The sequence below is a fragment of the Monodon monoceros genome, unplaced genomic scaffold, assembly GCF_005190385.1.
Source record: "Monodon monoceros isolate NGI ecotype Baffin Bay Population unplaced genomic scaffold, NGI_Narwhal_1 Super_Scaffold_22, whole genome shotgun sequence".
In the NCBI taxonomy this organism is placed as follows: Eukaryota; Metazoa; Chordata; class Mammalia; order Artiodactyla; family Monodontidae; genus Monodon; species Monodon monoceros.
This window is the reverse complement of record NW_021703779.1, coordinates 89,833,064-89,849,703: the sequence shown is the minus strand read 5'-3', so window position 1 is coordinate 89,849,703 and position 16,640 is coordinate 89,833,064. Positions and strand designations below refer to the sequence as shown.

Genomic DNA, 16,640 nt, shown 5'->3' with positions numbered 1-16,640 from the left:
CTATTCAGATTCCATGATCTTGTATATAGAAAATTCTAAATAAGGAATCCACAAAAAAAATCTACTAGAACTAATAAGCTTAGCAAGATTGCAGGATACAAGATCAATATATACAAAAATCAATTGTATTTCTATATACTGGCATTGAGCAATCCAAAAATAAAATCAAGAAAACAATTCTGTTTACTGTAATGTCAAAAAGAATAAAAAACTTAGAAATAAAATTAACAAAGGAAGTAAAGTCTTGCACATAGGGAACTATGAAACAACCTTGAATGAAATTTTAAAAGAATTAAATAAATGGAAAAGAAAAACATCCTGTGTTCATGTATTAGAAGATTTAATATTGTTAATATACAATATCCCCCAAGTTGATCTACAGATTCAATGCAATGACTAAGAAAATTCCAGCTGGATTTTTCTTCTTTATCCAGAAATTGACAACAGATCCTAAAATTCATATGGAAATGCAAGAGACCTAAAAAGCCAAAACAATTTTGGAAAAAAAAAAGTTAAAGGACTCACAGTTCCCAATTTCAAAACTTACTACACAGCTGTAGTAAAAAAGACAGTGTGATACTGGCATGAGAACAGAAACATAAGTCAATAGAATAGAATTGTGAGTCAAGAAATAAACCCTAGGGCTTCCCTGGTGGCGCAGTGGTTGAGAGTCTGCCTGCTAATGCAGGGGACACGGGTTTGAGCCCTGGTCTGGGAGGATCCCACATGCCGCAGAGCAACTAGGCTCATGAGCCACAACTACTGAGCCTGCGCGTTTGCAGCCTGTGCTCTGCAACAAGAGAGGCCGCGACAGTGAGAGGCCCGCGCACCGCGATGAAGAGTGGCCCCCGCTCGCCGCAACTAGAGAAAGCCCTTGCACAGAAACGAAGACCAATACAGCAAAAATTAATTAATTAATTAATTAACTCCTATCCCCAACATCTTCTAAAAAAAAAGAAAAGAAAAAGAAATAAACCCTAACATTTATAATCAAGTGATTTTCAGCAAGGGTGCCAAGACAATTCAATGAGTCAAAGACTGCTTTTTTTTCAACAAATGGCACTGGGACAACTGGCTATCCACAAGTAAAAGAATGAAGCTGAACCTTTTCCATACACCACACACAAAAACTAAGACAAAATGGTCAAGAAACCTAAATTTAAGCATTAAAACTATAAAACCCTTAGAAGAAAACATAGGACTAAATCTTCTTGACCTTGGATTAGGCACTGGCTTCTTAGATATGACATCAAAAGCACACACAACAAACGAAAAGCATACAAAAACAAATATTAAAACTTTTGTGCTTCAAAGAACACCATCAAGAAAGTGAAAAAACTGGGCTTCCCTGGTGGCACAGTGGTTGACAGTCTGCCTGCCGATGCAGGGGACATGGGTTCGTGCCCCGGTCTGGGAAGATCCCACATGCCGCAGAGCGGCTAGGCCCGTGAACCATGGCCACTGAGCCTGCGCGTCCGGAGCCTGTGCTCCGCAATGGGAGAGGCCACAGCAGTGAGAGGCCCGTGTACCACAAAAAAAAAAGAAAGTAAAAAAACAATCCACAGAACAGGAGAAAAATTTTGCAAATACTATATCTGATAAAGGATTAGTATCCAAAATATATAAAGAACCATTACAACTCAACAGTAACAAGATAAATAATCCAATTTTTAAAATGGGCAAAGGATTTGAATAGACATTTCTCCTAAGAAGATATACAAATGGCCAATAAGCATGTTAGGGAAATGCAAATCAAAACCACAACGAGATACCCTTCACATTCACTAGGATGGCTATAATCAAAAAGAGAGATAATAACAAGTGTCACCGAGGATGTGGAGAAATTGGAACCATCACACACATTGCTGGTGGGAATGTAAAATGGTACGGTCACTTTTTAAAATAGTTTGGCATTGCCCCAAAATGTTAAAGTTACATAAAGTTACCACATAACTCAGCAATTCCACTTCTAGCTAAATACCCAAAAGAATGAAAAAACACATCCACACAAAAAATTGTACACGAATATCCATGGCAACATTATTCACAATAGCAAAAATGTGGAAACAACCCAAAATGCCTACCAACTGTTGAACAAAATGTTGTATATCCATACCATGGACTATTATTCAGCCATAGCAAGGAATGAAGTATTGTACTAATACATGCTACAACATGGGTGGACCTTGAAAACAATATGCTAAATGAAATCAGGCAGACACAAAAGACCACATATTGTATCACTCCATTTAGATAAAATATCCATAATAGGCAAATCCATAGAAACAGAAAAGTAGATTAGTGATTGCCTAGGGTTGGGAGTAGGGAGAAATGGGGAGTAACTACTAATGGATGTGGGGCTTCCTTCTGGGGTGATGAAAGTGTTATGGAGGTTAAGACTGTGATGATGGTTGCACGGCTTTGTGAATATACTAAAAAACACTAACGGGTGAAGTTTCTGGTACGTGAATTCTATCTCTAGATAGATGAAAGGAAAAAGGAATGAAAAAAGCAAAGGAAGGAAGAAAAGAAGGAAGAAGATAGATCAGATAGATAGAAGGAAGGGAGGGAAGGATGGAAGAAGAAAAGATAAACAAAGCCAGTCAGCCAGCCATGAGTCAGTATGGCTCACCTGAGTTTTTGGTCAAAAGCAACAAAACCTGCTTATCATATTAAATTCAAACTTCTCCCAAGCTTGAAAGATTCACCATGATCTTGCCTCACACAAACTTATTTACTTCTTGATTCCAGCACGAACCTAGCCAGTCTGATCTCCATGGTAGGCTTATTTTCACCTGAATGGTATTGCTTATAGTGTTACCTAACTCTGAATAACTTTCCTCTGGCCCTCCATGTTTCTAATTTTGCTTTCATTTTTTAGAAGTCAAAAATCAAGTGTTGCCTACTTTGAAGCTGCCTTTAAACTACCACATATAGATAACATTATAGGCTGAGTGTAAGCTCTTTGAGAAAAGAAGCATTATGCTTCTTTATTACCTTTCAGAGATCCTAAAACATGCTAAATACTGATCATTCAGATGATCCACTCACTTAAATTGCTTTTCAAAAATACCTGTCTATTGATAAGTTTCAATGGATAGGTAGGACTGATATGTAATCATTATGGGTACTCAACCCCATCATAAATGAATGTGTGGCTGAGAGTGCTAGCTATCCACCATAACCCAATCTCCCCTTCTTCCATAGTATCTGGATGTACATGTGCTCAACCACGCTACATTTTGCAGACTTCTTTATGAATAGGTGTGGCCATGAGACCAAGATCCTCCAATAAAATGTGGGTGAAGTGATGTATGCAACTTCCAGGCCTGGCCAATAAAATTTCTCATAATTGTTTCTCCATGCTCTCTCCCCTCTTCCTGTGAGTAGTAATGGCAATGAAAGAGCACCTTGGAAGCCATGTTTTGAAGATGACAGAGCCTGTTGTCAGCCTAAATCCCTGAATAATCACATGGAGGAGAGCTACCTACTGACTTGAATATTTGCTCTCCTCTGTTTATTCCTTTAAGTAAACGTCTATTGTGTTTGAGATTATTTGTGTTAGCAGTCTGGCATACCCTTTAGTGTCCTACAGGATTTTTTTCAGTGATTCCCCCACTGTCTACAAAGTAACATTCAAACTCCTGACCTATCCCAATCTACCTTTTTGATTTTTTCCCTCAATTACCTCACTTCATTCACTCTACAATTCTACTAAACAGAACATGGTCCTACATATATTCCACATTTACCTCTGTGTTTGGTTACACTGATCCCTTCACCTACAAATGGTATTTCATTCCATCTCCATATATCTAAAATTCACCAATTTCAAGACCTAAAAATGCCACTTCTTCCATGCAGCCTTCTCTGTTCCTCCAACTTATCCCTATTATAAATCCTGGTGAGACTTAATATTTCTCTAATAAATTGTCTCATTTGTTTTTCTTTTGCCAATGAATATGTTTTTTTGTTTTTGTTTCTAAATTTTAAATTTATTTTTGGCTGCATTGGGTCTTTGTTCCTGCACACGGGCTTGCTCTAGTTGCAGCAAGCGGAAGCTACTCTTGAGGTGTGCAGGCTTCTCATTGCAGTGGCTTCTCTTGTTGCGGAGTATGGGCTCTAGGTGCGTGGGCTTCAGTAGTTGTGGTGTGTGGGCTCAGCAGTTGCGGCGTGTGGGCTCTAGAGTGCAGGCTCAGTAGTTGTGGCACACAGGCTTAGCTGCTCCATGGCATGTGGGATCTTCCCAGACCAGGGATTGAACCAGTGTCCCCTGCACTAGCAGGTAGATTCGCAACTACTACACCACCAGGGAAGTCCTTGAATATGTTTTAATACCTACCAGTCCATATATTTTTAAGGGCAGGATTACTATCTGATTCAGCTTTATATAGTCTTAAGCACCTAGCACAGTATCTTTTACAGAGCAGGAATTCAGTAAATATTTGTTAAATTAAAAGAAAAATGAATTAATGGAATATCAATTCTAAGTATTCCCACTATCATTCTTGCATTAATAATATCCACTATCAATCTCAGCCCAATCTCTGTCCTTATTAGTAGAGTTGGATTTGATGTGATTTTATCATTTGGAACATGATAACAGTTGAGCTCATAATGAAATCATACCTGGCAGTATCCAATTCTGGGATTCCTGAATGCATAAGCAGTGAGTACCCGCCTCAGAGCAGATATGCCAGTGTCACTCTGAAAGGCTGGATGCTCAGGCAGGGAGCGACGCAAATCACGTTCAATTTCTTCAGTAGCCAAGTTGCAGGTCCCTAAAGACTGCTCAACCACTTCAGCATAATAGCCAGGATTAGCAGCCATGTCATTAACAGCACCTGTACAGATGATCACATTAACATACAAAAGAAGAGGAACATAACAAAGCTACTACTTGCCTATATACATGAAGAACTGGATTACTTTTAAATTAAGCTTTATGCTCAAGTGTTATCTGAGTACAAACAAATAAAAGGAAAAGCTTCCCACTAGAATCTATAACATTAGGACAGGAATCTTATCCAAAAGAATAACATTTTCATGAACTGTCTTTTCCCTTTAACTTCCTTCTGATACTAGAGATTCCCACCCTGTCTCTTGCAGTTAGCTATTGCCTAATAAACTAATCTGCTCAGACAATGGATGTATGGATATATAGGTAAGTACACATAACTACCGTACTCTCTGTGACTAGTCTGAACTCATGATAAGACTTAGTCCTAGCCATCTTTGTAATTATTTTTATTTAGCTTAGTACATAACTCCTAGAAGGGGCATAGATAATGTCTGTTAAATGAATAAAGTGAATAAATGTAATACCTGAAAAAAGCATCCAGAGCTCTCCTCTTAAGGTCTCTGGAATCCCTCTTACAACAAGATCTTGAGTCTTTTTGGTCCGAAACATGCTAACACCACGCCCACATTCTGTAAACAGGATGTTCCAGGACTGTTCCTTCATCTTTTCTTTCAACTATAACAAAAAAATCAAAGCAACTAAACATGGTGAGAAATTAACTTAATTTGAAATTAAGTTTCAAATAACTCAATAACTCTCTTCACCATGAAACAATACCTATGGAAAACAAAAACACAGAAAGTCAAAATCAGTATTCACAGATGGGCTAAACCCTGCACCACTGTCATCACAAAACTCTTTAAAATCCATGTGAGCATAGCAGGTTTAATTTACTATTTTAGTTCTTCTCATATTAAAATGGTAAAACCATGACACCTAGGAGGTAAAGCTTTGAACCACCATTCTCACCAATCACCCCAATTAGGATTGACTGTTAGAAATCTATGCAAATAAAGCCCAAGGTTCAACTTTCATCTTAATTCTTGATAACAGTCCTATTTTGTAATGGAACCAAACATGTCACACAGTAGTACCTGCTAGAAGACCTCTTCAAGCCCAAAAAGAAGAGTTTTCAGTCTGATCTAAGATTTTTATTTTTGATCAACTGTTTCAATCTATAGATTTAAATATTTTGTTTTCCTACCATTTTGGAATTAAGAGTCTCCAAATTCTGAGGGTGAAATACTGTCATTAAGGCTTCAGTGTTCACAGTTTTGCTGCATTCTCTCTGACGTATCAAAGATTGTACCTCAATATCATCAGATGGGTCTACAGACTCAGAACTAATAGGAACCTGAAAAAGAAAGAATATAATTGTCCCAAATGTGTGCCTAAAAGTTTCCGCAAAAAGAAAAAGTGCTAATGTTTTATCTGTCATTTACAAACCACAATTTATATACATAATAAATATTAAAGCAATGTCTCAGAAGAACATTGTTTTTCCACCAAAATTAGAGATGTCAACAAACTAATGTCCAGAACATCAAGCTCACGACCTTAGTGAGTGAATTCCCCTACTTGGGCAATAAAATACAGGAAAAACATTTAAAAAAACAGGTCAGAACATTGGAAATTAACCAAAGGCACAGAATGAACTGAAAAGTATGATTCAAAAAAAAACTAATGAACCTCAGTAAGAACACCAGTCTGTGAAGTTTTAACTTAAGGTTATTCCCATCCTCCCTCCCTTCCAAGCTCAGAGGTATGGTAGCCATGAAAGTCAGCATTATCACACCAATGGATCTTTTGGAACTTTATTAAAAGCCCCATCCCCAGAACACAGTCAATATTTTCACCAAACTAGCAGCTACCTGGAAAATCTCCATTCCTAGGGTGTTATCATTTGATTTGACTCAGAGCTCAGCTCTATGTAAAAAGTCCTTTCCCCCGGGCATTCCAAGAAAACCATAGCAATCTTCTGATAATATCACAGCTGCCTAAGGCTGTGATTTCAATTTGGGGCAAACAAGAGCCTGGCTAAAAATTTAAAAGGAAGACCTTGAAAATTAGATAGCCATAGGGGAACTTTGAAAGGTTCCAACATATTCTTGGGGATCTGAAAGTATGCATGAGTATACAAGACTGTGAACTTACCCAGCAAAGAAATGGGACAGGAGAAAGCCCCAGTCATTCAACTCTGGAAATAAGAAATGAAAACTAAGGCTGATTTATAAACTTCCTAAAGTATGAAGTATACCTTCATACAAAGATCCTCTTGGCAAAAGGTGGAGAACTTACTGGTTCAAGGCATTTAAGGAAATCTTCTGGCCCATCATCGACTGACCACTGATTTAGACTGACTCAGGGGGTGATCTGAGGAAGCCATGCTTAAAAATACAAACAAGAACTAAAAATAAAAGGCAACCAACAAAAAAAATGTCCCAGAAGGGGCTTACTTCTTAGATTTTTTTAAACTAGGAATGGAAAGCAGCTATTATATATATACATTCAAAGAACTAAAGGAAACTGTTTAAAAAAATAAAGGACCAAATTTAAAAGTGGGCAAAATACCTAAGCAGAGACCTCACCAAAGAAGATATAAAGACAATCATATGAAAAGATGCTCAACATCATATGTCATTAGGCAATTGCAAATTTAAACAATGAGATACCATTTCACATCTATTAAAATGGCTAAAATCCAGAACACTGATAACACCAAGTGCTACTGGGGATGTGGAACAAGAAGAACTCTTATTCATTGCTGGCGGGAATACAAAGCAATACAGTACTTTAAGAGATGGTATGACAGTTTCTTATAAAGCTAAACATAGTCTTACCGTATAATTCAGCAATTGTGTTCCTAGGTATGTACCATATGAGTTGAAAACTTATGCCCACATAAAAACCTGCACATGAATGTTTATAGCAGCTTTATTCAAAACTACCAAAAACTGGAAGCAACTAAGGTGTCCTTCAATAGGTGAATGGATAAACCCTGGTATATCCAGAGAATGGAATATTTTTCAACAATAAAAAGAAATAAACTATCAACAAAACTAAGGGCTGTTTTTTTTGAAAAGATAAACAAAATTGACAAACCTTTAGCTGGATTTACCATGAAAAAAAGAGAGAGGATTCAAACATAAAATTAGAAATGAAAGAGACTTTATGCCCGATGACACAGAAATTAAAAGGATCATAAGACATTACTTTGACCAATTATATGCCAACAAATGGGATGACACAGAAGAAACGGACAAATTCCTAGAGACATACAATTACCAAGACTTAATCATAAAAAATAGGAAATCTGAACATAACCAATAATATGTAAGGAAACTGAATCTAATACAAAACCTCTCAACAACAACAACAAAAAACCCTGGACCAGATGGTGTCATGGGTAAAATCTACCAAACATGTAAAGAAGAATTAACGTTAATCCTCAAACTCTTGCAAAATATTAAATAGGAGGGAAGACACCCAAACTCATTTTACAAGGCCAGCAGTCTCCTGAAACCAAATCCAGATGGGAACACTACAAGAAAAGAAAACTAGAGGCCAAAATCCCTGATGCATACAGATGCAAAAATTCTCAACAAAATACTAGCAAACTGAATTCAACAGCACATTAAAAGGATCATACACCATGATCAACTGGGATTTATCCCTGGGAGGCAAGGATGGTTCAAAATACACAAATCAACAAAATAAGATACACCACATTAATAGAATGAAACGTAAAAATCATATGATCATCTCAATAGATGCAGAAAAATTATTTGACAAATATTCAACATCCTTTCATAATAAAAACTATCAATAAAGTGGGTATAGAAGAAACATACCTCAATATAATAAAGGCCATATATGACAAGCCCAAAGCTAACATCATACTCCATGGTGAAAAGGTGAAAGCTTTCTCTCTAAGATCAGGAACAAGATAAGGGTGCCCACTCTCACCACTACTTTTCAACAAAGTACCATAAGTCCTGGCCAGAGAAATTAACAAGAAAAACAAATAAAAGGCATCTAAATCAGAAATAAAGTAAAACTGTTTGCTGATGACATGATCTTGTATAGAGAAAATCCTTAAGACTCCATCAAAAAACTGTTAGAACTAATCAACAAACTCAGTAAACATTCAGGATACAAAATCAGTTGTGTTTCTATACACTAACAATGAACTATCTGAAAAAAAATAAAGAAAACAATCTCATTTACATTAACATCAAAAACGATAAAATACCTAGAAATAAATTAACCAAGAAAGTGAAAATCTATACATCAAAACTGATAAAACACTGATGAAAGAAACTGATGAAGACACAAATAAATGGAAAGATAACTTGTGTTCATGGATCAAAAGAATTAATATTGTGGGACTTCCCTGGTGGCGCAGTGGTTAAGAATATGCCTGCCAATGCAGGGGACACAAGTTCGAGCCCTGGTCCAGGAAGATCCCACTGCCATGGAGCAACTAGACCCGTGTGCCACAACTACTGAAGCCCGCCTGCCTAGAGCCTGTGCTCTGAAACAAGAGAGGCCACCACAATGAGAAGCCCACGCACCACAATGAAGAGTAGCCCCTGCTCCCTGCAACTAGAGAAAGCCCACGTGCAGCAATTAAGACCCAACACAGCCAAAAAATGGGAAAATAAAGAAATTTATTTAAAAAAGGGATTAATATTGTTAAAATGTCCACACTGAAGGGTGGAGTCAAGATGGCGTACTAGGAGTACGTGGAATTTGCGGCTCCTCACAACTAGGGAACCTACCAGGCACTGGTGACGGACTATAGACACCTAAGGGAATAGGAGGAACCCCCAGCGAACAGGCTGTGGGATCTTGGTTCCCAGGCCAGAGGTCGGGGCCGAGTTCCTGTGGTGGGAGCTCTGAGTCCAAACCGCTGGACTAACAGAGAACCTCACACCCCGGGGAATATCAATCAGAGTGAGGCCTCCCAGAGGTCCTTATCTCAGCACCAAGACCCAGCTCTATCTAACTGCCTGCAAACTCCAGTGCTGGACATCTCAGGCCAAACAACCAGTAAGACAGGAATAGAGCATCACCCATTAAAAAAAAAAAAAAAGAAATGACAAAAAAATTTGTTACAGATGAAGGAGCAAGGTAAAAACCTACAAGACCAAATAAATGAACATGAAATAGGCAACCTACCTGAAAAAGAATTCAGAGTAATGACAGTAAAGATGATCCAAAATCTCAGAAACAGAATGGAGAAAATACAAGAAACATTTAACAAGGATCTAGAAGAACTAAAGAGCAAACAAACAGTGATAAACAATACAATTACTGAAACTGAAAATACTCTACAAGGAACCAATAACAGAATAATGGAGGCAGAAGAACGGATAAGTAAGCTGGAAGATAAAATGGTGGAAATAACTGCCAGGGAGCAGAAAAAAGAATGAAAAGAATTGAGGACAGTCTCAGAGACCTCTGGGACAACATTTAAGTCACCAACATTCGACTTATAGAGGTCGCAGAAGAAGAACAGAAGATCCCACATGCCACGGAGCAACCAGGCTCATGAGGCACAACTACTGAGCCTGTGCGTCTGGAGTTTCTGCTCCGCAACAAGAGAGGCCGTGACAGTGAGTGGTCTGCACACCGCGATGAAGAGTGGCCCCTGCTCGCCACAACTAGAGAAAGCCCACGCACAGAAACGAAGACCCAACACAGCCAAAAATAAATAAATAAATAAAATTTTTAAAAAAACCTACACTAGAAGGAATCAATAGCAGAATAACTGAGGCAGAAAAACGGAAAAGTGACCTGGAAGACAGAATGGTGGAATTCACTGCTGCGGAACAGAATAAAGAAAAAAGAATGAAAAGAAATGAAGACAGCATAAGAGACCTCTGGGACAACATTAAACGCAAAAACATTTGCATTATAGGGGTCGCAGAAGGAGAAGAGAGAGAGAAAGGACCAGAGAAAATATCTGAAGAGATTATAATCGAAAACTTCCCTAACATGGGGAAGGAAATAGCCACCCAATTCCAGGAAGTGCAGAGTCCCAGGCAAGATAAACACAAGGAGAAACACGCTGAGACACACAGTAATCGAATTGACAAAAATTAAACACAACGAAAAGTTACTGAAAGCAACAAGGGAAAAATGACAAATGACATACAGGAGAACTCCCATAAGGTTAACAGCTGATTTCTCAGCAGAAACTCTACCAGCCAGCAGGGAGTGGCATGATATACTTAAAGTGATGAAAGGGAAGAAACTACAACCAAGATTACTCTCCCTGGCAAGGATCTCATTCAGATTCGACGGAGAAATCCAAAGGTTTACAGACAAGCAAAAGCTAAGAGAATTCAGCACCACCAAGCCAGCTCTACAACAAATCCTAAAGGAACTTCTCTAAGTGGGAAACACAACAGAAGAAAAGGACCTACAAAAACAAACCCACAACAATTAAGAAAATGGTCATAGGAACATACATATGGATAATTACCTTAAATGTGAATGGATTAAATGCTCCAACCAAAAGACACAGCCTTGCTGAATAGATACAAAAACAAGACCCATATATATGCTGTCTACAAGAGACCCACTTCAGACCTAGGGACACATACAGGCTGAAAATGAGGGGATGCAAAAAGATATTCCATGCAAATAGAAATCAGAAGAAAGCTGGAGTAGCAATACTCATATCAGATAAAATAGACTTTAAAATAAAGAATGTTACAAGAGACAAGGAAGGACACTACATAATGATAAACGGATCTATCCAAGAAGAAGATATAACAATTGTAAATATATATGCACCCAACATAGGAGCACCTCAATACATAAGGAAAATACTAACAGCCATAAAAGGGGAAATAGACAGTAATACATTCATAGCAGGGGACTTTAACACCTCACTTACACCAACGGACAGATCATCCAAAATGAAAATAAATAAGGAAACAGAAGCTTTAAATGACAAAATACACCAGATAGATTTAATTGATGTTTATAGGACATTCCATCCAGAAACAGCAGATTACACTTTCTTCTCAAGTGCGCATGGAACGTTCTCCAGGATAGATCACATCTTGGGTCACACATCAAGCAACAGTAAAGTTAAGAAAACTGAAATCATATCAAGCATCTTTTCTGACCATAACACTATGAGATTAGAAATGAATTACAGGGAAAAAAGCGTAAAAAACACAAACACATGGAGGCTAAACAATACAGAACTAAATAACCAAGAGATCACTGAAGAAATCAAAGAGGAAATCAAAAAACACCTAGAGGCAAATGAAAGAGAAAAAATGATGATCCAAAACCTATGGGATGCAGCAAAAGCAATTCTAAGAGGGAAGTATACAGCTAGACAAGCCTACATCAATAAACAAGAAAAATCTCAAATAAACAATCTAACCTTACACCGAAAGGAACTAGAGGAAGAAGAACAAACAAAAACGAAAGTTAGCAAAAGGAAAGATATCATAAAGATCAGTGCAGAAATAAATGAAATAGAAACAAAGAACACTATAGCAAAGATCAATAATACTAAGAGCTGGTTCTTTGAGAAGATAAACAAAATTGATAAACCATTAGCCAGACTCATCAAGAAAAACAGAGAGAGGACTGAAATCAATAAAATTAGAAAAGAAAAAGGAGAAGTTACGATAGACACCGCAGAAATACAAAGCATCCTGAGAGACTACTACGAGCAACACTATGTTAATAAAATGGACAACCTGGAAGAAATGGACAAATTCGTAGAAAGGTATAACCCTCTAAGACTGAATCAGGAAGAAATAGAAAACATGAATAGACCAATCACAAGTGATGAAATTGAAACTGTGATTAAAAATCTTCCAAAAACAAAAGTCCAGGAACAGGTGGCTTCACAGGTGAATTCTATCAAACATTTAGAGAAGAGCTAACACCCATCCTTCCCAAACTCTTCCAAAAAACTGCAGAGGAAGGAACACTCCCAAACTCATTCTATGAGGCCACCATCACTGCTACCAAAACCAGACAAAGATACTACAAAAACAGAAAATTACAGACCAATGTCACTGGTTAATATAGATGGAAAAATCCTCAACAAAATACTAGCAAACAGAATCCAACAACACACTGAAAGGGTCATACACCATGATCAAGTGGGATTTATCCCAGGGATGCAAGGATTCTTCAATATACGCAAGTCAATCAATGTGATACACCAATTACCAAATGGAAGAAGAAAAACCATATGATCATCTAAATAGATGCATAAAAAGCTTTTGAAAAAATTCAACACCCATTTATGATAAAAACTCTCCAGAAAGTGGGCATAGAGGGAAACTACCTCAACATAATAAAGGACATATAAGACAAATCCACAGCAAACATCATTCTCAATGGTGAAAAACTGAAAGCATTTCCTCTAAGATCAGGAACAAGACAAGGATGTCCACTCTCACCACTATTATTCAACATAGTTTTGGAATCCTAGCCACAGCAATCAGAGCAGAAAAAGAAAAGGAACACAAATAAGAAAACAAGAAGCAAAACTGTCACTGTTTGCAGAGGACATGATACTATACACAGAGAATCCTAAATATGCCACCAGAAAACTACTAGAGCTAATCAATGAATTTGGTAAAGTAGCAGGATACAAAATTAGTGCACAGAAATCTCTTGCATTCCTATACACCAATGATGAAAAACGTGAAAGAGTAATTAAGGAAACACTCCCATTTGCCACTGCAACAAAAAGAATAAAATACCTAGGAATAAATCTACCTAGGGAGACAAAAGACTTGTACACAGAAAACTATAAGACACTGATGAAAGAAATTAAAGATGATAGCTACAGATGGAGAGATATACCATGTTCTTGGATTGGAAGAATCAATATTATGAAAATGACTATACTACCCAAAGCAATCTACACATTCAATGCAATCCTTATCAAATTACCAATGGCATTTTTTATGGAAATAGAAAAAAATTCTTAAAATTTGTATGGAGACACAAAAGACCCCGAATAGCCAAAGCAGTCTTGAGGGAAAAAAAACGGAGCTGGAGGAATCAGACTCCCTGACTTCACACTAAACTACAAAGCAACAGTAATCAAGACAATATGGTACTGGCACAAAAACAGAAACATAGATCAATGGAACAAGATAGAAAGCCCAGAGATAAACGCACGCACCTATGGTCAACTAATCTATGACAAAGGAGGCAAGGATATACAATGGAGAAAAGATAGTCTCTTCAATAAGTGGTACTGGGAAAACTGGACAGCTACATGTAAAAGAATGAAATTAGAACACTCCCTAACACCAAACACAAAAATAAACTCAAACTGGATTAGACACCTAAATGAAAGACCGGACACTATAAAACTCTTAGAGGAAAATATAGGAAGAACACTGTTTGACAAAAATCACAGCAAGATTTTTTTGACCCACCTCCTAGAGTAATATAAATAAATGAAAAAATAAACAAATGGGACCTAATGAAACTTCAAAGCTTTTGCACAGCAAAGGAAACTATAAACAAGATGAAAAGACAACCCTCAGAATGGGAGAAAATATTTGCAAATGAATCAATGGACAAACGATTAATCTCCAAAATATATAAACAGCCCAAGCAGCTCAATATTAAAAAAACAAAAAACCCAATCCCAAAATGGGCAAAAGACCTAATATCCAAAGAAGATATACAGACTGCCAACAAACACATGAAAGAATGCTCAACATCATTAATCATTAGAGAAATGCAAATCAAAACTACAATGAAATATCATCTCACATCATCTCACAACAGTCAGAATGGCCATCATCAAAAAATCTAGAAACAATAAATGCTGGAGAGGGTGTGGAGAAAAGGGAACACTCTTGCACTGCTGGTGGGAATGTGAATTGGTACAGCCACTATGGAGAACAGTATGGAGGTTCCTTAAAAAACTACAAATAGAACTACCATATGACCCAGCAATCCCACTACTGGGCATATACCCTGAGAAAACCATAATTCAAAAAGAGTCATGTACCAAAATGTTCATTGCAGCTCTATTTACAATAGCCTGGAGATGGAAACAACCTAAGTGTCCATCATCGGATGAATGGATAAAGAAGATGTGGCACATATATACAATGGAATATTACTCAGCCATAAAAGGAAACGAAATTGAGCTATCTGTAATGAGGTGGATAGACCTAGAGTCTGTCATACAGACTGAAGTAAGTCAGAAAGAGAAAGACAAATACCGTATGCTAACACATATATATGGAATTTAAGAAAAAAAATGTCATGAAGAACCTATGGGTAAGACAGGAATAAAGACACAGACCTACTAGAGAATGGACTTGAGGATATGGGGAGGGGGAAGGGTAAACTGTGACAAAACGAGAGGCATGGACATATATACACTATCAATCGTAAGGTAGATAGCTAGTGGGAAGCAGGCGCATAGCACAGGGAGATCAGCTTGGTGCTTTGTGACTGCCTGGAGGGGTGGGATAGGGAGGGTGGGAGGGAGGGAGACGCAAGAGGGAAGAGGTATGGGAACAAATGTATATGTATAACTGATTCACTTTGTTATAAAGCAGAAACTAACACACCATTGCAAAGCAATTATACTCTAATAAAGATGCAAAAAAAAGGAACATACAGTGGAGAAAAGACAACCTCTTCAATAAGTGGTGCTGGGAAAACTGGACAGGTACATGTAGAGGTATGAAATTAGAACACTCCCTAACACCATACACAAAAATAAACTCAGAATGGATTAAAGACCTAAATGTAAGGCCAGACACTATTAAACTCTTAGAGGAAAACATAGGCAGAACACTCTATGACATAAATCACAACAAGATCCTTTTTGACCCACCTCCTAGAGAAATGTAAATAAAAACAAAAATAAACAAATGGGACCTAATGAAACTTCAAAGCTTTGGAACAGCAAAGGAAACCACAAACAAGGTGAAAAGACAACCCTCAGAATGGGAGAAAATATTTGCAAATGAAGCAACTGAGAAAGGATTAATCTCCAAAATGTACAAGCAGCTCATGCAGCTGAATATCAAAAAAACAAACAACCCAATCCAGAAATGGGCAGAAGATCTAAATAGACATTTCTCCAAAGATGATATACAGATTGGCAACAAACACATGAAAGAATGCTCAACGTCATAAATCATTAGAGAAATGCAAATCAAAACTACAATGAGATATCATCTCACATCGGTAAGAATGGCCATCATCAAAAAATCTAGAAACAATAAATGCTGGAGAGGGTGTGGAGAAAAGGGAACACTCTTGCACTGTTGGTAGGAATGTAAATTGATACAGTCACTATGGAAAACAGTATGGAGGTTCCTTAAAAAACTACAAATAGAACGACCATACGACCCAGCAATCCGACTACTGGTCATATACCCTGAGAAAACCATAATTCAAAAAGAGTCATGTACCAAAATGTTCATTGCAGCCCTATTTACAATAGCCAGGATATGGAAGCGACCTAAGTGTCCATCAACAGATGAATGGATAAAGAAGATGTGGCACATATATACAATGCAATATTACTCAGCCATAAAAAGAAACGAAATTGAATTATTTGTAGTGAGGTGGATGTACCTAGAGTCTGTCATACAGCATGAAGTAAGTCAGAAAGAGAAAAACAAATACTGTATGCTAAAACATATATATGGAATCTAAGGAAAAAAAATTTAAAAAGGTCATGAAGAACCTATGGGTAAGACGGGAATAAAGACACAGACCTACTAGAGCATGGACTTGAGGATATGGGGAGGGGGAACGGTAAGCTGTGACAAAGTGAGAGAGTGGCATGGACATATATACACTA

General features: G+C 37.5%; 1 protein-coding gene across 4 annotated transcripts in view; it reads right to left on the bottom strand.

The window, feature by feature from the left end:
* The window catches only part of TBC1D8B (TBC1 domain family member 8B), an 86,491-nt gene that overhangs the window by 29,420 nt on the left and 40,431 nt on the right, over positions 1 to 16,640 (bottom strand). For all 4 annotated transcript variants that reach the window (XR_003796433.1, XM_029241112.1, XM_029241114.1 and 1 more), the window contains 3 exons: positions 6,006 to 6,155; positions 5,326 to 5,476; positions 4,630 to 4,844 (listed from right to left, as the gene is read on the bottom strand). Coding sequence is in view for 3 of the 4 variants with exons in the window: in XM_029241112.1 (XP_029096945.1) it covers positions 4,630 to 4,844; positions 5,326 to 5,476; positions 6,006 to 6,155 (516 nt within the window). In the remaining variant the exon portion in view is untranslated. The remainder of the gene's footprint in view (positions 1 to 4,629; positions 4,845 to 5,325; positions 5,477 to 6,005; positions 6,156 to 16,640) is intronic.